The 21947-nt window shown below is 52.1% G+C and overlaps 1 protein-coding gene across 7 annotated transcripts; it reads right to left on the bottom strand.

The window, feature by feature from the left end:
* Positions 1-93: 93 nt before the first annotated feature.
* Znf335 (zinc finger protein 335) lies at positions 94-19222 on the bottom strand. Of its 7 annotated transcripts, none has more exons than XM_026787300.1 (27): positions 18671-18883; positions 17341-17578; positions 16352-16429; positions 15866-16171; positions 15641-15784; positions 14062-14208; positions 11366-11609; positions 11098-11275; positions 10189-10301; positions 9343-9361; positions 9102-9218; positions 8945-9021; positions 8709-8869; positions 8154-8383; positions 7020-7113; positions 6823-6917; positions 4467-4732; positions 3396-3507; positions 2938-3312; positions 1832-1974; positions 1605-1747; positions 1373-1476; positions 881-958; positions 643-726; positions 493-558; positions 331-412; positions 94-236 (listed from the first exon to the last, which is right to left on the bottom strand). In XM_026787300.1, the coding sequence occupies exons 1-27, from the start codon at positions 18869-18871 to the stop codon at positions 109-111; spliced, it is 4023 nt and encodes a 1340-aa protein (XP_026643101.1). In that variant the 5' UTR covers positions 18872-18883; the 3' UTR covers positions 94-108. The 7 variants fall into 7 exon arrangements, with proteins under 7 accessions (XP_026643101.1, XP_026643102.1, XP_026643103.1 ...); XM_026787301.1 differs by having other exon boundaries at positions 15641-15781; XM_026787302.1 differs by having other exon boundaries at positions 15641-15778.
* Positions 19223-21947: the final 2725 nt, after the last annotated feature.

The raw sequence follows: 21947 nt of genomic DNA, 5'->3' as shown, positions 1-21947 counted from the left end.
AGGGATACTGATTGTCCAGTATCTGGAGGCCCTAAGTAGGACAGGAAAGTCCCCCGTCTCCAGGAGAGCTGGCCCCGATATCCAAGATCAGCATTGGGCTTTTGAGGCTCAATCATCCGTGATGGTAATGACGTCGTACTCGATGCCCTGGTGTTGCAGCTGTTGGATGTGTTCAGGCACTGCCTCCTCAGTGCCAAACAGGCCCTGGACTTGGGCCATGGCAGCATCAGCCACTGCTGCCAGAGGAGGGAAAAACACAGTAAGCCTGAGGCTCCAGGAGCTGGGTCTGGCCTCAGCTTCCTGGCTGTCCGTGTTCAGCCCCATCTATACCTGTAACAGCAGAATGTGCTGCAGCCTCAAGCTGAGCCTGGGTGACAAGCTGCTGGCCTGGGGACACAGGTACATACTGGATCTGGAGAAAGAAGCCAGTAAGAATCTAGTCTCCCAGGTGCCTCACTACCCCAGCTCTGCCTGTTCCTCCAGGTAACATACCTGGGATTCCTGCAGGAATGGGGTACCTTGCTCATACTGGATGTGTGTGATCTGGCCCTCCTGGACCTGGAGATGGGAAGCTGGCCAGTGATATAGAAAGAGGCTGTGTGGCCTTCCTCCAAACCCCACCTTGCCCCAGACCTGGCCTACCTGGATATGATGGCCATCAGGGACCACAACATACTCCTGAGGCAGTAGGTGCTGGACGCCGTCCTGAGAGATGATATACTGAACCTAAGAAAGAGGACAAGGCAGGTTCTAGGGCTCCACTCAATGAGAACTGAGGTAAGTGGGCAGAGTAGAAGACACAACTGTGGACACTGGCCCAGGTAGTCTGGAAACTTGTGTTCTAAGGTGGGCCTAGGCGGGCAAGGAGACAGGAGTTTACCTGGTTGTCAGAGGTGACCAGGTGCTGTACTGTCTGGCCATCTGCCGTGGTGATTTCCTGGATGTAGGCAGCTTCCTCCTGTTAAGACCAAGCCCAACTTAGCCACAGTTCTTTTATTTATTCACGTGTTCTGTGTTGTGTTTTTTTGGTGTGTATGTGTGTCTCCACCCGCCGGGAGGCCAGACGGTCAGACAGGGTATCAAGCATTGTTCTTCACTTTTTTTTCCCCCTGCCTGTTCTGTTGAGGCAGGGTCTCTCCATGAACCTGGAGTTCTTGGCTGGAAGCCACACAAACCCCAGAGGTCTCTTGTCTCTACCCTACTTGGAGCTGGGCTTCTAGGAGTGCAAGAGCTGGCCAGACTTGTAACATGGTGGGAGCTAGGATCTAAACTCTGCTCCTCATGATGGTGCAAGGCTTCTAACCCTACCTCTGAGCCACCTCTCAGTTCTGTCTGTCCCATCCTCTCTGCAGGCGCTCCAGACTTTGCTTACCTGATTGGTCACTGTCTGTTCCTGGGCCACAAAGATGTGTTCCTGGCTCAGTGCCTGCTGTAGCCGCTCTGGACCTAGGACACCATGACTGGACTGGATGGCAGCTGGGCAGAGAGGAGGGGCTCATTAGGGGGTTCAGGGAAAACTTGAATGCCTCATCCCTGGGGTTCCCTTGCGCTGTGGTTCTAGCCTTTGGACCAGAGGCCCACCCCTGTGGCCCAGGGTAGCTCACTATGCAGTGTGGTCAGTGCTTCCTCTTCACTGTTGAGGATGATGGTCTGGGCTGGGGCTCGGGCTGTAGCACCCCCAGTCTTTCTCCCTTCACTGCTATGTAGCCTCTGGATGTGGAATTTGAGGTGCCCATTCCGGTTGAAACTGAGGAGGGAAGAACAGGTATAAAGTAGCTCTACCTTGTGTGCATGGAAGCCCCCCCCCCTTCCTGGCCATCCCAAGCCTCACCGCTGCCCACAGAGATGGCATGAGAAAGGCTTCTCATTGGTGTGCGTTAGCATGTGCCGCCTCAGATCCTTCTTGTTCTTGGAGGCAAAGCTACATTGATTGCACTGGTGAGGCCTTAGGCTTGAATGCTGTGCCATGTGAGCCTATACAAGGTAGAGACCAGGTACCAGTGGGTCAGAATGGGAGGTAACAAGTCTCCACAGAAACTAAATGCACGTCAGTGAGGAGCCGGACCAAAAGGACGGACCTTACTAAGACTAGTCTACCACAGACATAAAGTGAGAAGCCAGAGGCTGTGCCATTACACCACTTGGGTAATTTGTCTCAGTTTGTGACTCTGTACCGTACTTACTGAAGAGGGACTTTCGGCACGCTAGGGCTCAGTCCTGCTTAACTGGGCATTACCTTTCCCATTGGAGGGTGAGGCTATAGGCCCTGGCCCCTTAAAGAGCTCAGAGGATGCAGCACGGGGTTGGATCTGAAAACCCTCCGGCAAGTGGAAAGAGTTCATGAAATTTTTTTTTTTTTTTTTTTTTTTTTTCCGAGACAGGGTTTCTCTGTGGCTTTGGAACCTGTCCTGGAACTAGCTCTGTAGACCAGGCTGGTCTCGAACTCACAGAGATCAGCCTGCCTCTGCCTCCCGAGTGCTGGGATTAAAGGCGTGCGCCACCATCGCCCGGCTAGTTCATGAAATTTATCAGAAACTATTCTGCTGTTTTCATGGCATCCCACGTTGGCCTCGAACATCTGCTCTCCCACCACCCTCTAGCATCCTCAGTCTCCAGTCATGCCACCCTCTCTGTGCCTAGGCTCCACTGCCTGGCTCCACTGCCACCTCTGTGGTCTTTCTAGCACCCTATCCAATGCCTTGCCGCCCCTGCTCTACACTCTGTATCCTTCGCACTGGGAACACAGTCTGGCATTAGTCACTTTTTATCTGGTTGGTGTCCTGGACCAAGCAGCTCCCAGACCTGAGATCTTGCTGAGTCACCTCTGACTCTAGAGGGGCACAGAGGACTACGCTTGAGGAGATGCTCTCTAAAGAGTTCTTATACAAACGAGTGACCGCAGCAATGAAGGCAGAGGCATGATGGGGGCACACCTACCCGGACCTCAGGCCACTGGCGAGCACTGAAGGGGCAGTCAGGGCACTTGAAGGCAGCAGGCCCAGCATGGGCCCGCTTGTGACTCTCCATCTCTGCTCGGCCAGCAAAGGCCTCTGAGCACACCTTGCAAGAGAACTTCTTTGCTGACAAAGCTGCTGCGGATGATGGGGAGGTGGGTACTACCAGGCCTAGGGTGCTGCTGGCTGCAGGGGATGGGGTGGAAGAGCCCTGGGGGCCTCCCGCATGGTGAGTCTTCACTGGAGACAGAACCTCAGGACCATCTCTGGGTGGCCCTCCACACTGCAGCAGGGGCCACTTTGCTCCAGAGGCCAGAGTATCTGGACTTGGGAAGGAGATGGAGCCATCTGCAGTCAACTGTAGAAAAATGCATAGCATGAGGTGCTAAGGAGGGGCAGAGAGGCAGGACACTGGGTGGGGTGGCTACTCCCTAGACTCACCTCGATGTGGTGCAACTGGGTTCCATCAGCTGCCATGATATAGTGGGTGCCAGCCTCCTTGAGATTCTCACTCACAACCACAGCCTGGGCTGTCTCCCCAGGAGGTTCTTCGCTAAGGGCACAGAGTGGAAGTATGAGGTGGGATTTCCAGAAAAGGGTGGAAGGCTATAAGAATCCCTTCTCCAAGCAACAGTTAAGCTGAAGGAGCCTGAGTGAATGTAAGGCGTTGCTCAACCATTTCCACCCAGGCCCCCACTGTCTCATCCATAAATGATAACCAAGAGCTGCTCAGGGTTTCACCCTACTCAAGGGGTGGCCCCCATGTCCCTTGGTAGGGAGGAGACAGCACTCCAGGTGTCCAGCTCAGAGCTGGCCAAATGGGACAGGAAGAGAGGCCAGGCAACAGGAGGAAACAGAATGGATCTGGTAGTCAAGCAGGCAGGGCAGAGGCTGAGGCAGCCCACCCAGACGCTGGCTTAGAGCTTCTGACCCTCATTATAGCACAGGACCAGAGCTCCTCAGATGGCCTAAAAGTTCAGTGAGCAGAGAAATGCTTGTCACGAATTTGCACCAGAGGGAAGCAGGTCAACAAATAACCCCACATTTGTTCAAACACTCAAGACAGAGGAGCTCATGGGGATGGAGAGCTAGAGAGAGGGTGCAGCACCTAAGAACACTGGCTGCTCTTGCAGAGGACCCAGGACTGGTTCCCAGCACCCACAGCCACAGGGGATCTAATGCCTTCTGGCTTCAAACTCACATAAGCACTCACATTTGGGGCAGAAAAAAGGTATATAGGGTTGGGAACCAGTGTTCTAAGCCTCACCACCTAAGCAGCTGACCTAACCTCTAGCCTGTTTCCTCATCTGTAAAAGCAGGGAATCTTGTGGGAGCTAGCTAGGCAAGACCATTAGTGCCAAGTTCCCAGAACAGCCAATGACCAAAGAATGGCAGCTTCCAAGCCTGCACAGAACACAATCTCCTGCTGCTCTGTACATACCAGGACTCTGCCTCCTGATAACTGGGTTGGAGTAGGGAGCGCCTCTTAAAGACTGAAAGGAGCCAAGTTACCTGTAAGGAGTGCCAGGAGCTGATGTCCTCTCTTCCAGAGGGGGTGCTGTGACGACACTGTAGCTGGCCCCACCAAATGGCCCAGATGGCAAGGCAATCTGCTGTAGGTCAGGAGGGCCTAGCTGGCTCTCAGCTGCCACACTGCTCGCTGGCTCTGCCACACGAAGTGTCACCACCTGTTGAGTGGTGTCTTCAGGGGAAGGCTGCCTACCAGTAGATGCAGACGTCAACTCTGCCTCCACGCCCTCTGACTTCACCACAGCCACCTGCAATGATACCAGTGGAACAGAGCTGCTGTCCAAGGTCCTTGGTGCCTTAAAGCTCACCATCCTACCAGTGCCTCTGCTGTCGCCATTCATTTACACATCCCAAGAACGTCCTAAAACACATTCAGTTGGGCATGGTGGCACATGCCTTTAATTCCAGCACTCAGGAGATAGAGGCAGGGAGACCTTTGAGTTTGAGGCCAACCTGGTATATGTAGCCCAGGATAGCCATGGCTACAAAGAGAAACCGTCTCAAAACAAAACAGCCAGGCATGGTAGTGTATGCATTTAATTCCAGATCTCTGAGGATTTTTTTTTTTTTTGTTTTGTTTTGTAGGCTGGCTTTGAACTCACAAAGATCCACCTGCCTCTGCCTCCCAAGTGCTGGGATTAAAGGAGTGCACCACTATCGCCTGGCTGCCTCTATGTAATTTAACAGAATTTTAAAGTAGGACCAAATACCTTTAGCAGAATATACCTTTTTTTTTTTTTTTTTTTGGTGTTTTGTCTGTTTGTTTTTCAAGATAGGGTTTCTCTTGGCTGGGCAGTGGTGGCTGGCGTGCACACCTTTAATCCCGGCACTTGGGAGGCAAAGGCAGGCAGATATCTGTGAGTTCAAAGACAGCCTGGTCTACAGAGAGAGTTCCAGGACAGGCTCCAAAGCTACACAAGGAAACCCTGTCCCCCTGCCTCGAAAAAAATGAATTAATTAAACAAAGCAAAACAAAAGACAGGGTTGGAATGGCATGTGTACACACAGTGGTCATGCTGCGTATCGCACCTGGACAGATCACTGAGTAGCAGAACAATGAGCCTGTTCTAAAAGGAATATCTAGGTGTTGGTTTGCTCCTAAGTAGAATCCTGACGACCTTTCCTGAACCCACTAAGGGCAGGGAGACATGCTCCAGACTTTCACTTTCTGAATTTAAGTATATGTATACAGTTGTTTTGCCTATGTCTGCACCACACATCTAAGTAACTACAGAGGCCAGAAGAGAACACTGGATCCCCTGTAGCTGGAGTTAGACAATTGTGAACGGCCATGTAGATACTATGGACTGAACCTGGGTCTACCCACTGAGCCAACTCTCCAGTTCTGTTGCTGAGATTGGGTCTCATGTATCCCAGACTGGGCTCAAACTCATTATGTAGCTTAGATTAGCCTTCACTTCCTTATGATCCTGCTTCCTCTGCTCAAGTGTTGGAATTACAGGTAAATGCTCTATCTGGTTCACACTTCACCTTTCCAAGAGGCTAGGACCAAGAGGTGCTGCTAAGCTTCCCTGTGTTTTAGAGATGGGTTGCTTTAGAGATGGAGGCATGATGATGAGCTGGGGGAGATATGTGGATGTGAGATGGTGTCGAGGCCACTGAGAGGTAGGAGAGAGCTCTGCACTAGACAAAGCCTTGGGTACATTCTGGGTCCAAGTGGTGTTTACACAGGAAACTGTTTTAGACCCCGGGGGAGGGGGGGGCGGGGACAGGACAGGGACATAGACAAGGTGAGAATGAAGCCAAAGAAGACCAAGAGAACCACATGCAGCAACACATAACCCTCAGCGCAGAAATGGGGTGGGGACTGAATGGGAAGGCTTAGTCACCTGGGAGTGGAACTCTGAAAAGATTAGGAGGTGTGGCCTTATGGAGGAGGTATGGTATTGTTGGAGGAAGAGTGACATCAGGGGTGGGCTTTAAGGGTTCAAAAGCCCATGCCTGGCCCAGTCTCTCTCAGTCTGCAGATCAAGATGTATCTCTCAGCTACCACTCAGTGTCATGTCCCCTGCCATGGAGACAATGGACTAAGCCTCTGAAATTTTAAGCAAGCCCTCAATGAAATGCTTTCTTTTAGAAGAGTTGCCTTGGTCATGGTGTCTCTTCACAGCAACAGAACAGTGACTAGGACAAATGTTCACTGGTTACTAGACAGCGTACTGGGAAAGACTGTCCTTGGCTCTTTCAAGTTTTGCCCATAAGGGTTAGATTGATCTGCCCCCAACAGGTAATCTGGACTCACTAGTCTCCTTTACTTGCCACATTCAGCAGAGCTGGCATGCTCAGCAGTTAGGCAGGGGAAATCCTGAGTGCTCACCTGCAGGGCTGTCGCCCCCAGCTCCCGTTGGGCGCTCATGTTCAACAGCAGGTCCAAGGCTGTCTGAGTGGCCATGGCAGTGGACTCTTCAGCTCCTGGGGGTATGGGACCTGGGTTTGAGAACAGGCTGGACACCCGGCACCCAATGCCACCCTTGTCATCTTCCTACCCTACTCCCTGCCTTCTTCAAGGCTCACCTTGTTGGTAGATGATTGTGGCACCACCTAGGGCATCAGGACAGAGTAGTGGGGGAGTCTCAGGTGACTGGAAAGGTGCTGGCTCTTGGGGGGCCTGGGGAAGTGAATGGGTCAAACCTGAGAGGGGTGGCCTGATCCAAGTGCATTTCCCGAGCACATCTAATGTCATCATGTCCTCCCAGTCCCTTGTTTGTCTCACCTATTATTTTTAAAGGTATTTACCAGCTCAGTGTTCAGTGGAATGGTGAGGCTCAGAAATGTGAAGGGCTGGGACTTGAACCCAAGGCTGCCAACTCCAGAGCCCATGTACTATTATTGTAGTGTGGTTATCTTCCTAGGGCCACTGGGAGCTCCCATGACAGAATACTAGCTCCTTACCCAAATCTAAACCATCCATCCTTTTTTTTTGTCTGTGTGTTATGTGTATAGGCACAAGCGCCACAGTGCACATATGGGTATCAAAAGACTACTTTGGGGAGTTATTTTTCCACTTCTACCATCTAGGACCTGGGAATCCAAATCAGGTCATAAGGCTTGGCAACAAGCACTAACTCGCTGAACCATCTCCCAAGCCCCTTCATCTTCCTTCTTGTCAAAAGTACTCTTGAGTTTCATGAGGGAAGGCAGTGTACCCATCTACAAGATGGCACTTCTCAGCATCTCATGGCTCTAAAAGTGTGGCCATGTAACTAAGCAGCAGCTTCTAATAAGGCTCACGAGGAAGATTTGGGTAGATGACAGCAAACATCATTTTTTACCATCTCCCAGCCATTCCCTTTGCTTCTGGCCTGGAAGGTGTTCCTGAAGCTATGCTGGACCATGAGAACAAACATAAAGACCAAAGACAGATCCTAGGATGCTGTTAAAAAATATTCAGACAGCTTGGTCCCTGACCACCAGGGTTTGGGCCACAGCATCTCAGAGCTGTTGAGCTTTGCATCTAAGAACACAAGTCACTCTGGTGTATGTGCTGTCCAGACTGGAAAGTCACCCTCCGTTACGCTTACAACTGTACCCATAACTTAACTGATGTCCGCCACAGCGACTGAGGCAGGGATCATCCTGTTGGATCACAATGTGCAAAGGAGACCCCACTAGTTCCCACTGTGTGTACTGCCTCCCAGCAGGACCTACCTCAGGCCCTGGCGAGCTGGGAGGCAGGCCAGGAGCTGCAGTATGCTGCTGCTTCAGCTCTTCTATCTGCTGCAGGGAGAAGAAGGGGCGGCGGCGGGAGGGGGGCTCCTCAGGGTGGCGCCGTCCCCACTCTTCAAAGCTGTTTGCGTGTCGGCATCGCACATGCAGGCGCAGGTTCTTCTTGTGCCGAGTGCTGAAGTGGCAGTACTCACAGGCGAAGGGCTTGGCCCCTGTGGATATCGGGGACACTTGCACCCATGCAGCTCTGCAGGGAACCCTAAACTCACTCTGTAAGTCATTACCATGCTTGGACAAACACTGCTGTCCAGTCCAGTGGACTAAAGCAGAAAGGACATTCTCAAGGTCACCTCCCATTTCCCTCTTTCCTAACTAAGGCAGGGAAAGCAGTTGCTGGCGCTGGGCTCAGGAGCAAGAGAATACCACAGGAGTTTCTTTATGGCATAAGGGTTAAGTCTATCTGTAGCTTGGGCTGTTGAGAGGGACAAAGAGAGCTGAACTTTGGTTGAGGTGTTGGGACTGGAGGGCTGGCCTGACCTGTGTGCTTGACAGCCACATGGGATAGCAGGAAATCCTCACGGAAGGTTCGGTAGGGACAAAAGCTGCATTTGAAGGGTTTGTCGCTAACATGGGACAACTGGTGGTTCAACAGTGCCTTCTTGTCATCACAGAAAAACTCGCAGAACTCACATTTGAACCTAGAGGCAGTTAACAGGGAGCTCAGAAACAGGAGGGGTTCCTTCCCGACCCAGGGACCTCCAGTGGGGACATACCTGCGGTTGGCAACAGCCTGGATGTGTGTAAGCAGGTGCATTTTGAAGGTGTAGCGCTTCTTAAAGGACTTCCCACACTGCGGGTGGGAAGGTGGAATGAGATGGGGACGGCCCAGAGAGGGCCCTGCCTCCAGCCACAGCTCGCCTGACCACCCACCTTATCACACATGTGTGGCTTCTCAGTGCTGTGAGTCTTCATGTGCTGCGTTAGTCTTTTTTGCATGGGATACACACGGCCACACACTGGGCAAGGGAAAGAGCTCAGCTTTGGGGTCTGGGAAGGTATAATGAGAGGTCAGAGGGAGAGAAGGGGACAGAGCAGGGAGCTCTCACCTTATCCACTACCCCTATCAGCAGAGCAGTCCAGGGCCCTTCCCAGGCCAAGGCCCCACACTCACCGGATCTGGCCTCTTCTTTCTGGGAAAGGAGAAACCAAGTGTTACCAAAGCCTCCCCACAGCTGTCCAATCTCAGTCCAGACCACCCCTCTTGTTCCTCATGCCCTCTCCTCTGAACCCATGGAGAGCCAGCGGGTATTCCCTGGGGAGGATGCTAAGACTCCACAGGAGATACGCTCTGTGCTACTTAAGCAGGGCCATGGTCTGCCCCCCTCCAGTCACAGGACACATTTCTGCACTACAGGCTCCAAGAAGCCCCACAGGAAAAAGCCCTGGAGAACAGGCTTCAATCTGGTGACCAGAATCCTAGCAGGCTACACAATCCCCTCTTTTTCAAGAAACCTGTAAGCATCTTGGAAAACTGTCGCCCACCCTGGTTCCAGTACTCCATGGGTTTCTATCCACCCTTTGCTCATAGATCATAGGCCAGAGAAGCCAATTCTTTGCCGGAGCCATAGGCCTGGCTGTAACTCACTGAGCAGCCACCAGGCTGGAAAACATCTGATTTTCCCAGTCCTAATCTGCTCTTAGCTCTGAGAAAGGCCTGCACCTGACCAGCACAAGACCTTCTAATCACCCATGAACCCTGTAGTCACACAATTTCCTTCAGGCCCCTCGACAACTGTCTCCACTTTCCAGATGAGAAACTAAAGCTCCCACATGAAGGAAGATCCTGAACTGGGGACCTCAAAGCGCTAGCCCTGAGGATTCTGGGAACACTGATCAGGTAGGATTCACCTTGCTTTCTGAATGTTTCTAACCAGAGCAGGGGTGCTACAGAGGACCCACGGTACTTCTGACCACATGTTCTCCTGCCTAGACTCATGTGCCCGCACAACTCACTGACCGGTCCCGGCTGTGCACGGCCGCATGTCGGATGACATCCTTCCGGTAGACACTGGTGTAGCTGCACTCGTCACACTTGTAGGGCTTGCTGCCCACATGGTTGAACATGTGCTCCTGGGAGAGACAGACAGGGCTGGAGGCTCCGCTGCCCCTCCTTCTTCCCTACCTCCCCTTGCACACTCGCTCACAGCCTCAGGGTGAGTGTGGACAGCAGAGCCTGCTGCCTGGCTGGGGACTCTTCCCAGAGAGACACCTGCTGTGCCAGTCCTTAGGCTAGTTTACCATCTGACCAAAAGGGAAATGAAGGCTCAGAATGAAGGGACCTCGTGACAGCAAAGCTTGGAGCTGGGCAATGTGGCTCCATAACCCATGCCTTATGCTCCACACTGTGGGACAGTTCCCTGAGGAGCCTAAAGAACAACTCCAGCCTGCGTGTTCTGCGTGGGAAGAAGCAGTAGCACATGGAGACAGCACAGACTGTCCGCCAGGCCATGAAGGATGAGTCTACACTCCACCCTGCCATAGCACGGGTGTCGTCAAGTTGCAATTCTGCAGTACATTGGTACAGTCAACACCTGAAACCTCAACTGACACAAAATGACAAAATACAGCATGGGCTACTGTTGGCCCACACCTCTGGAGCGAGATGAAAGAAGCGTTTTCCCGAGACATGCCACTGCTGTGGAGTGACTGTTGGACAGAACTACCCACCCGGCCAGTCGGGCAGCGAGGATAAGCATGTCTACATGATCTCTAATGTCAACTGCATCTTTCAAAGTGAGGTGTCACTCACTGGACACCCTAACAATTGCCTGTGGCAGCCCTCCACAGGCCACCATGTCCCAGTATCCTTCATAAGCTAGATGGTCAGAGTGACTCATCCTGCCCTGTGACCTCCTGGACTACACACCTTGAGTGAGGACCAGCGACGGGAGCGGTAGCTACATTGCAGGCACTTGAAGAGCTGTGGGTCACCAGCTTCGTGGGAATTGACATGGAAGCGCAGATCCTCAAGGGACAGGAAGCGTGAGCCACATATGCGGCACAGGTAAGGCCTGAGCAGTGGCTTGGGCGACTTGTAGTAGTACCTGCCAGGAAGGGATGGAGAGGCACTGGCTGGGCTGTCGGCTCAGGGAACCCCCAGCCTGTTAAGCTCACCTCTGCAACACTGTACCTACTTTCGGTACTTCTTCCCTAAGAACCTCCTGGAGGGTCGCCCTCGGCGGCGGGGTTGGGCGTCAGGTTCATCCTTGCAAGAGTGGGCTGCATTCTCAGCATCCGACTGACTCACACCAGATTCCACTGGGCCTCTCCCCACCTTGCCCCATAGGCCTCCTGGGCCCGAGGAGCTGGGAGCCTCGAAATCCTGCAGTTCTGGAGGGTTCTGTGTGCTCTGGGAACTCACCAGAGGCTCTCCTACACCTGTCACGATACCAAGATTAGTCAGTCACACACTCCAGGCTGAGGCCAGTCAACTTTCACAAGTGATCACAGAATAGACACAAGGTCAGAGAAGAGGACAGTGCAGATGTCACCCTGCTTCTAACCTACTCAGCACAGCAGGACAGAAATGGGACAGTATCTCAGCAACAGCCCAGACAGTCAGGTTCTGGACTCAGCACCCTCATGGGTTGGCTGTGAATCCGCAGACAAAGACTTTCCCTCTCTGAGTCTCATCCGTCCCATCTCCCGACTGCTATACTAACCCACAGGGACTGTGGATTTGGGAGAAAACAACAGTGGCTTTGACCCTGGAATATCCTTGTGACGCTGGTGACCCAAGAAAAAGTTCATGGCAAGAGGAGCTCCATGGACAGCTTACAAACTCTCTGAAGTCTAATTTGAATGGCAAACCTCTTCAAATTGTTTATAAATACTATTTCAAGCCGGGCGGTGGTGGCGCACGCCTTTAATCCCAGCACTCGGGAGGCAGAGGCAGGCGGATCTCTGTGAGTTTGAGACCAGCCTGGTCTACAGAGCTAGTTCCAGGACAGGCTCCAAAGCCACAGAGAAACCCTGTCTCGAAAAACCAAAAAAAAAAAAAAAAATACTATTTCAAGGGCTGAAGAGGTGGCTCAGTGGCTAAGAGGACCCGGGTTCAATTCCCCACTCACATGGCACTCACAACTGTCTAACCCCAGTCCCAGGGGATCTGATGCCTCCAGATACTGCAAGCACATGGCAAACAGACATACATACAGGCAAAACACCCAAGCATATAAAAATAAGAAGAAACAAACAAACAGAAAAACTCTTTCAAGGCTGGAGGTGTGTGAGCCAGTGGTAGAGCACTTGCCTGGCATGTACAATGTCATGGGCTGCATCCCTGGCATGTACAATGTCATGGGCTGCATCCCTGGCACTGTCAACAAATTTGGTCACTTGGCATGAAGGCCTAGGGAATAACCAAAGACTTCTGCACCCAGCCTGACACCTGAGCTCAATTACCAGGGCCCACAGGGCAGAAAAGAACCATTTCCCATAAGCTGTCTTCTGACATGCAGAAGCTCCATGTGGTATGCTTGTGCGTGCACACACAAACGTGTACTAATTTTTCTATTCTTTTTAAATATCTTTATTTTTTGTGTATGAATGTTTTGCCTACACGTGTATATGTTTGTCATGTTTGTGCCTGGTGCCTGTGGAGGTCAGAAGGAGGCATTGTAGATCGTTGTAAGCCACCATGTGGATGCTAAGAATTGAACCTTGGTCCTCCTCAAGAGCAGCCAATGCTCTTAACCACTCAGCCACCTCTGCAGCCACTTTGTTCTGTTTTTTTTTTTTGTTTTGTTTTGTTTTTTCGAGACAGGGTTTCTCTGTGGCTTTGGAGCCTGTCCTGGAACTAGCTCTTGTAGACCAGGCTGGCCTCAAACTCACAGGGATCCGCCTGCCTCTGCCTCCCAAGTGCTGGGATTAAAGGCGTGCGCCACCATCGCCTGGCACTTTGTTCTGTTTTTAATGATACAGCCTGGAAGGCGCCTCCTTTGTGTGTGCTGTAGTGTGACGTCTGGGGAATGGTACATGGACTTGTTCTTGGACCAGCAAAGCTACAGAAGGACATCACGTCTCCTGCTCTTTATTCTTGCCTTACTCACTTGACATGGGATCTCCTACTGAATACTGAACTGGAAACTCTACATTCTGGCTAGGCTGGATGGCCAATGAAGTCCCAGGGCCAACCTGTTTCTGTACCCCCAGCACTGGGAACACAGGCACACAGTCACCTCAAGTATTCCTTCTGTGGGTGCTGGAGCTTGTCCTCTCATCATATTTCCACAGCAAATTCTCTTACCTACTCAGCCATTTCCCCAGGCCCTGGGACCAGTGCCACTCACTCTTGCTGTGAACCACTGCCTGGGTGGGTTATATTTACTTTTCTGCAACTACAGTTTCTCTGGAGGGATTCCAGAATCTACGTTCAAACTGCATAGGTACAGCGGCCACCACACAAACAGATGCTGTCCTCTTCCGCTCATAAAGAAGAGATCCAAGGGGCAAAGTGACACGCTCTAGGTCAGAGCTGATAGGTGACAAAGCCTGTACTCACACCATGACAAGTCATCCCGTCGAGGGACACAGCAGTCACCAGGTCTCATTCTCTCTTCTCCAGTGCCATTAAAAGATGATTGGCTCACTTATAAAGACTCACCCCCTGTTCTTGCTGTAACAACTTATCACTGGAAGGCATCTGCCTAAACTAAACAATCACCGAGGTTGGGTTTCTCCAGCTGGGGCAGGGCTCCTTTCCACGAAGCCTGCAGCAGTGGACGGAGACTGCTGCTCTGCAAGCACTCAGTCTCACAAGTACCGCAGAAGCATCAGGCAGCAGAGCCATGTGTGACCCCCACACAGCCATCCCATGACTAAGTCTTACCATCATAGAGGTCCGCAGTCTCTAGGCGGGGCAGCTTTCGGGGTCGGCCAGGCCTCCTTCGAGGTCTTGGGGTGCTAGGGGTGGGACGCTGGAGCCGCAGCTGCCGGCCCCGGGACTCATCCTCAGCTGGATTGTAGTCGCTGTCTTCTGCAGAGACAGTAAAGGACAGTGTCTAGACTCACACTCTGACAAATCCCACTTCCCCATCACTTTTCTCTCTGCCAGTAAGGTCCCCTCCAAGAAGCCATCTGCACCCTCCCCCACAGAGGACTAGCCTTCATTTTCCTGTACCTTTCCTGGCATCTGCCAATAACTCACCTTAACTGTAAGCACAAAGAAGTACCTGGTTCTCAAGTCACTTAAGCGACTGGTAGAAAACAGGCAATTAGCACTGAGTCTACAAGCTCCCAGAATGAACTGTTCCACCTTGTGGACAATAGCCACACATGGCCATTCAACTGTAAAACGAGCCTGGTCCAACTCAGAAAAACTTAGTTATAAAATGCATACAAGATCTCTAAGTACAGGAGAAAAAAAAGTGAGCCAGTTATGATGATACATACCTATAATCTCAATGTTCAAGAGGAACAAGTCTGAAGCCACCAAGGGCTTCACAGGAAAACTCTACTCAAAAAATTAGGAGGGGGAGGAACTGGAGAGATGACTCATTTATTACTTTTGCAGAGGACTCAAGTTCAGTTCCTAGCACCCATGTGGAACAGCTCACAACTGCCTGTAACTCCAGTTCCAAAGGATACAATACCCTCTTCTGGCAGCCAGGAAGTACTGCACTCAAGATGCACATATCCACAAACAGACACACATACAATTAAAACAACCAAAAACTTTGGAAAAAAATAAGGGGTTGGGGAAGTCGCTAAATCAATGAAACACTTGCTGCTGTGCATGAAGATCTGAGTTTAACCTCCAAGAACCCATGTCAAAAGTTATGCAGACAGTGGATGCCAATAGTTCCAACACCAGACACAACAGGAGGGTCCCCAGGACTTCCTGGCTAGCCAGTCCAGCACAAACAGTAAGTTCTAGGTTCAGTGAGAGACCCTGTCTCAAAAAGTGAGACAGCGAGCAATTGAGGAAGTCACCTGACATCAATCTCTGGCCTGCACAAGTATCCACACAAATGGTGTATGTGTGTGTGTATGAGAGAGAGAGAGAAAAAAAAATATTTTATTGGTTTGAATTGGGGTGGGGAAGAGTCTCATGTAGCCCAGGTTGGCCTCTAACTATGCTAACTCTGCAGTAAGAGTGACCATGAACTTCTGATATTTCTGCCTGTACTTCAGATACCACTGTGCCTGGTTTTACTAAGATTTTATGACCATACACTGAACTATTTTAGATATGTAAGTAAATAAATTGTGGCTAACAAAGCTATGGAAAACACATCTATTTTCTGCTTGCATTCTAATTCCTCTGTTGCTCTGGTTTTCAGTATGTAGCCACACAGCTTCTTCTGTACTGGAGGGACAATGATGTGTCTCCTTCCAGGTAGGCAGCCAGGAGCTCAGGATTTGTAGACGAGTGTGGGGACAGAGGGTTACCCTGCAGAGTGGCTTACCCTCTAGATCGTCAATGGCCCCAGCATCCACGATGTCATCCTCCTCCTCCTCTGGCCCTTCCTCCTCTGTGGTCTTGGTAGATGTGCCCCACTTCCGTAGACGCCCCCTTTTACCAGCGGCTGTTGTTACTGCTGCTGCTGCTGCAAAAGCAAAGTGAGCTGCTACGTCTGGCTATGTGTGGTCCCCCCCACCCCTCCAGGCCTAACTGGCTACTGCAGACACACCTGGGCGGAAGTGCCGCTCCCGCATGTGGCGAAGGAGGGTTGCCTTGGTGCTGCTCCGGTACTGGCACATCTTGCACTTGAACTGCTGCACAACCACCACCTCCATCATGGCCTCCAGGCTCTGCAGGTCCAGCTCGTCAGTGCCAGAGGCTGGGGGTGGCTGTGCTAGAGAGCTAGGTTCTCCCTGGGGCTCCTCAGGAGGTTCAAGGCATGCAGATGTAGATGTGGGGCCATCCACCAGGGTTTCAATGGCTGCCAGACTATTGGTCAGGGTGGAAGTAGACATTGGTGATGTAATGGGAGCACCTGAGGACAGGACAGAAAACGGAAGGCAGGACTGCCTGAGAGTTTCCGCTGCTCTTCCCAGGCAGGCTCAAATCCCCCACGAGGCGAGGGCAATGGCTAACCCTCTGGGGTCACATGGAGACCTCTTCTTCTGCTCACATCTATTACAGGGTTCCCTGGGAGTGGCAACAGAGTTCATACCATCATCTGGGCCCTGCAGGATCAGATACTGGGTGGTTTCTGCTCCTCCTTCTTCAGCACTGGTCACAGTAATGCAGCCTGGCAAAAGAAGATGAGGGTGAGAGTCCTCAGAGGAACCCCAGCTGTAGGTCCATACCCTTGGGTTTTACCTGGCAACTGGATACCAGTCGCAGCACCTCCTTGAGCCGTGTGTACTTCCGCTGCAGGCTGGTGCGAGGTCTGGTGGGGAAATGCTGGCCCAGGCACCAGGATGCCAGAGCTACTACTCCAGCTGCCCAGTCTGACAAATGGGCTAGAATGTCTTCCTCTGACCTCTCCGCACTTCAAGATACAGATCCTGCACTATGTTTTTCACAGTGCTTCTCAGCCTATGCCAGAGCTCTGTGAGGTGCTGGGCATTGTGCACGTCATGAAAGACCCAGCACAGTAGCTTGAACTCACGGAGCACCCATCTGGGCTTACTGCCCAGGGCCACCCTCCACTTTTTCTAAGTACCACTTTTGGGTAAGTCACTTTTTGTCTTCTTTGCCTTTCAATTCTCATGTGGGCCAGGTTAACGATAGCCATCTCATCTGGGGGTCACTGGAAGATCTGTGACCTCCTGTGCTCCCAGCACAAAGCCAGATACAACTGCTTTTTAAAAAAAAATTCATTACTATTGCATGTACGGTGTGCGTATATGGACATGTGTGTAGAGGTATAACGACAACTTTTTAGAATTGGTTCTTTCTTTCCACTGTTACATGGGTTCAGGAGTGGTCACCATGTTTGCCTGGCAAGCACTTGTTCACCAGCCATCTTACTGGCTCCTGTCACAACTATCTCTGCCACTGAGTGCTGTGACATCCGGGCATCATACTAAGAACCCACTGTGGCACCTTGTTTGGAAACAGCTATCAGTTTTCCTGACACATTCCACAGTAAGGCAACTATCTTGCCTTCACACATCTGGCTGTGGGATTCTGCAGGGCCACACCCTCCGCACTCACTCTGGATGAGGTCCGGGCCAATGGTAGACTCAATGATCTTGTCAATGGCAGCACCGAGGTCTGAAGAGGAAGCTGCGCAGTCCGATACCAGCATGCTGGGGTCTGGGAGAACACTGGAATGCACCAGGGCTGGGGGGCCACCTGGCACCTCTGCCACTGTTCCGCGGGACACAGAAGATGAATCAGGGAGGTAGCCATGAGGCAAGGGGTCTGCTGAAATGCTCTCGGATACCTCCTCCTAGGAGCAGGAAGCAGAGGGCAGTTTAGGAGCCAGGGATGTGGCAGGTCAGAGCAGCCTGCAGATCCCCAAGAACAAAGCAAAAAAAGTCACCTACACTTGGACCCCACTGAGGACTAGGAGAGCTCTCCAGGCACTGAGAGCCCTAAAGTCCATGGATGTAATCAGGCTCTACCTGAGGGCTCAAAGAAGGACCTCTCTAGACCCCACACCACAGCCAGGAGGGACAATTTTTACAGGGTTTCTGCATCAGTTGCTCTCTCTGCCTCAAACTCCTCCATCTTCACCCCATTGCTAGTTTGCACCCAGCCTTCTCCCAACCGCTTAGCGGCTACCTCCTCTATCTAGGAAGCCAAGCAGGACCCTACTTAGACCCTAGACCCTTTCTCCATGTGCACTCTGCAGCGATTCTGTCACCTCCATCACGTTGGTATGATGACAGGTCGGGTCTGCACTCCCAGAAGAGCTGTCCAATATGGACCAGGACTACACCTGTCCTGTAACTTAGCACATGTTACACTCAGAGCAGGCCCATTTCTGCTGACCTAATGAAACCTTAGACTGCACATCAAGGGCCTCTGCTTAGTATTCTCCATCAAGTGGTGTCGGGATACATCCACTGCCTTGCAAAATGACGCATTAAGAGATAAACGCACTTCTAATTCTCACTTGGCAGAGGAGTACGGGGTCAGGAAGAGATGGGTCACTGTGGGTTTTTTCCCTTACAGCCTCACACGCATAAAATCAGACATTCCCATCCCATTAGACAGATCGGAAGGCTACAGTTACTGTGAGATGGATCAACATTTGAACCAGGAAGGGCTGACAGAGCATTAGGGCTCTAGGAAGGCCAGGAGATAAGGAATCCTGGCTGTCAGCATGCTCTGCCTCAGTTTCCCTTTCTGCAGGATCTGGAAACAACTGGTTTTATAAGTATGTCCCTTTAACAACTATGGGGTTTGTCAAAAGAACAAAACCTACTCCGAGCAGTTTGACATGGCATGGCCTCTGTCTCAGAATCAACAAGTATTTTTCTACAAGTAAGCTTTGCTGGATGGTCCCCTTGCCCACACCGTCCAGCCTGGTCCATACCACAGAGCGGCTGCCACTGTCTGAGCTCTGCCCCACGCCAGAGTCGTCGGCCTCCGTTAACTCTGGGGCAGTCGCCGCGTCGCTGCTGTCCGCGGACACGGCTTCCGAGGTGCCCACACCCAGGCCGCTCTCAGAGGGCTCCTCCGGCTGGCCCGGCCCAGGGGCCGCGTCGCTACTGCTCTCCACCTCGTTTTCCTCCATTGGCACGGGGGACCGCCTGCCAGCAACGTGCACGGTATGCGGCTTTCACTCTGCCATAAGAGACGACCATGGCTGCAACAAGTGGTCCACCTTTCGGGTCCGGCCAAGCTGTACCCACCCAGATGCATCGGCGTGCCCATTCCGCAGATGCAAACACTGAGCACCCGACCAAACGGGGAGGGGTTTCCTCGAGTCCCGGAGAGCGAAGCTTCCAGAAGAGGACCGGGAGGCCTCGCCTCTCCGGCTAGTGGTCCTCCAGGAAAGGTGGTCGCGGCGTGCAATCGCCGCCCTTTGCTCCTCCCAGAGGCGTGGATCACCCTCCGACCCAGGGTGGGCACAGCGGCTCAGCCCTCCGGACCCCGCGTCCCCTCGTATGAGGACCCAGTGGTACAGCCCGCAGGCCCCCGGGGTCAGTGGTTCGCTCCCCCTCCCCGGGTTCCCCTGCGGAGGGGGCTGACAGCGACGGTCTCGGGGCTTGGTGACTCGGGGCTGTCCCCGGCGCTGCCTGAGCTCCAGGCCCGACGCCATCTTGTGGCGGCGCCGGGTTTCCGCTCAGGCAAATGCGAAAGCGGCTAAAGGGCCTGGGACCCCGGGGCCCTGTTCGGACAGCCCCGCCGGCCCGGGAGCTCGGCACCCGGCAGCCCCGCGGTAGGACCCTAATGCACCGCATTGTGCAGTGGGGCGGCCCGTCTCCGGCTGTCGCTCACCTGAGCCTCTGGCTGCTGCGTCGCTCTCCGACTCCGGCATCGACGAGGTCGCCATCCTCTCACCCCCGTCGCGGAGGAACCCATCACCCTTCCTTGAGCCGGGACTACTTGCGCCGCCGCCCCCGAGGAGAGACAGATTTTCGGAGTCTTAGAAGGTCTCTCGAAGGGCTCAGAACCGTGGTCGGGTGCATAAAGACTCTAGAAGTTTATATGCTGTCTGACCTGGGGGTGAGGGCAGCTGGGGTGGGGGACTACTTTTTCTGGTGGCGGATGGCTACAAGGGAAGTGCAGTGACGTCACGCAGGTCCCTCCGAGGTACGCAGGATGAGGCGTGGCGGAGGCGCCTAGCTCTTGTGGGCGTGGCGCCCAGCATCTGGCCACACCTCTTGGGGTCACTGGGGGAAACGTTGCCTCCCACGGTGGCTTAGAGGTGTCGTGAGCGGGAGGAAACGTCTGCTTTTCTGGCTTTTCGCCTATGATTTAAGGCGCCTATCGAGCCCGATCGGGTCCTCTCGGGTTAGGTTTGCTATGCCGTGCGGAGGGGGCGGGAGGCGTATACAGATGGGAAAACCGAGGTTTGAGGACAGAAAAGGCTGGTCCGGAATCAATAAGGGTTCTTCGGGGGATGGCGGAGGTCGGGAATTTTTTAGAGAAGGGTTAATGTTTGACCCATAGTGCGCTTTGCATCTTCTGTCTGTGCATATCTGTCTCTCTCTCTCTCTTTCTAGACGGTTTCTCTGTATAGCTTTGAAACTTGTTCTGGAGCTTACTCTGTAGACCAGGCTGACCTTGAACTCAGAGATCTGCTTCTGCCTCCTGAGTGCTGGGATTAAAGATGTGTGCCGCCACCGCCCAGCTCTTTTTCATTTTCCTCTTTTTCTTTTCTTTTTTCTTTTGGAGACAAGGTCCTAATATGTAGATAAGGCTGGCCTAGAATTCACAGAAGTCCTTCTGCCTCCTGAGCGCTGAGATTAAAGGCAGGTGTTGGGGATTAAAGGCCCGTGCAACCATGGCAGCTCTCAACTTTGTTCGTTAAGATTTATTTTTAATTATGATTTAGTTTGTTTTTAATTATATGTGAATGTGTATTTCTTAACATTATTAGGACTCAAGGTCCAGGTGCCCCAGCTGTCCTCTGGTCATTGTAAGTAGTATAGGTGTGTTTAGAAGTTGGGGAATTACCTCTGTGTCAAACACAAGGCCCTGGGTTGGATTCCCAGGACACACTCACAAGCAGTGTTAGGTATTTTTAGAAATCTGCAGTTCTTGAGGTTGGAGAGATGGCTCAGTGGTTTTAAGAACACTGACTGCTTTCCCAGAGGATCTGGGTTCAGTTCCCAGCGCCCACATGGCAGCTCATGGCTGTAACTCCAAGATCTGACAACTCACACAGACAACATTCAGGCAAAACACCAATGCGCGTAAAATATTAAAAGGAAGTCTAAACTCGGAATGATGACTTAGGCAAGCCTTTAATTCCAGCACTTGGGAGGGAGGCAGAGACCGGAAGATCTTTGTGAGTTCAAGGCCAGCGTGGCCTACAAAGTGAGTTCCAAGACCTCTAAGGCTGTTGCTTAGAGAAACCCTGTCTAAATGAAAACAAAACTAAGATTTAAAGAATGAAGATTAGCCGGGTGGTGGTGGTGCACGCCTTTAATCCCACCACTCGGGAGGCAGAGGCAAGTGGATCTCTGTGAGACCTTAAATCCTGATGCTCCTGCCTCTCCCTCCCAAGGGTCTGGAGTATAGGCGTGAGCCACTAAGCCCAGTTCAAGCCCTGATTTCCTGACTGCCACTCTGGACTTCTTCCCACCGGAGCATGTTGTTGCAAAGAAGGGAAGCAGCAGAGCTGGAGAAATAGTTCAGAGGTTAAGAGCACAGACTGCTCTTCTAAGAGGTCCTGAGTTCAATTCCCAGCAACCACATGGTGCCTCACAACTATCTGTAATGAGATTGGGTGCCCTCTTCTGGCCTGAAGGCATTCATGCAGGCAGAATACTGTATACATAATAAATAAATCTTTTTTTTTTTCTTTTCTTTTTTTTTGACAGGGTTTCTCTGTGGCTTTGGAGCCTGTCCTGGAACTAGCTCTTGTAGACCAGGCTGGCCTCAAACTCACAAAGATCCGCCTGCTTCTGCTTCTGGAGTGCTGGGATTAAAGGCATGCACCACCACCGCCCGGCTAAATAAATCTTAAAAAAAAAAAAAAAGGAAGCAGTAAAAGCAGGTGCTCTCTTCCTGAGGATTTTAAAGTAGACAATTGGAAGGACAAGCCAGCCGGAAGATGATGGGCTGTACCAGGCACTTAAGGTGCTTTGATACATTATTTTAAAGGGGCTCACTGTATCCCCAAGCTGGCCTGGTGATCA

Source organism: Microtus ochrogaster, linkage group LG8 (assembly GCF_000317375.1).
Source record: "Microtus ochrogaster isolate Prairie Vole_2 linkage group LG8, MicOch1.0, whole genome shotgun sequence".
In the NCBI taxonomy this organism is placed as follows: Eukaryota; Metazoa; Chordata; class Mammalia; order Rodentia; family Cricetidae; genus Microtus; species Microtus ochrogaster.
This window is presented reverse-complemented; position numbering and strand designations above follow the sequence as displayed.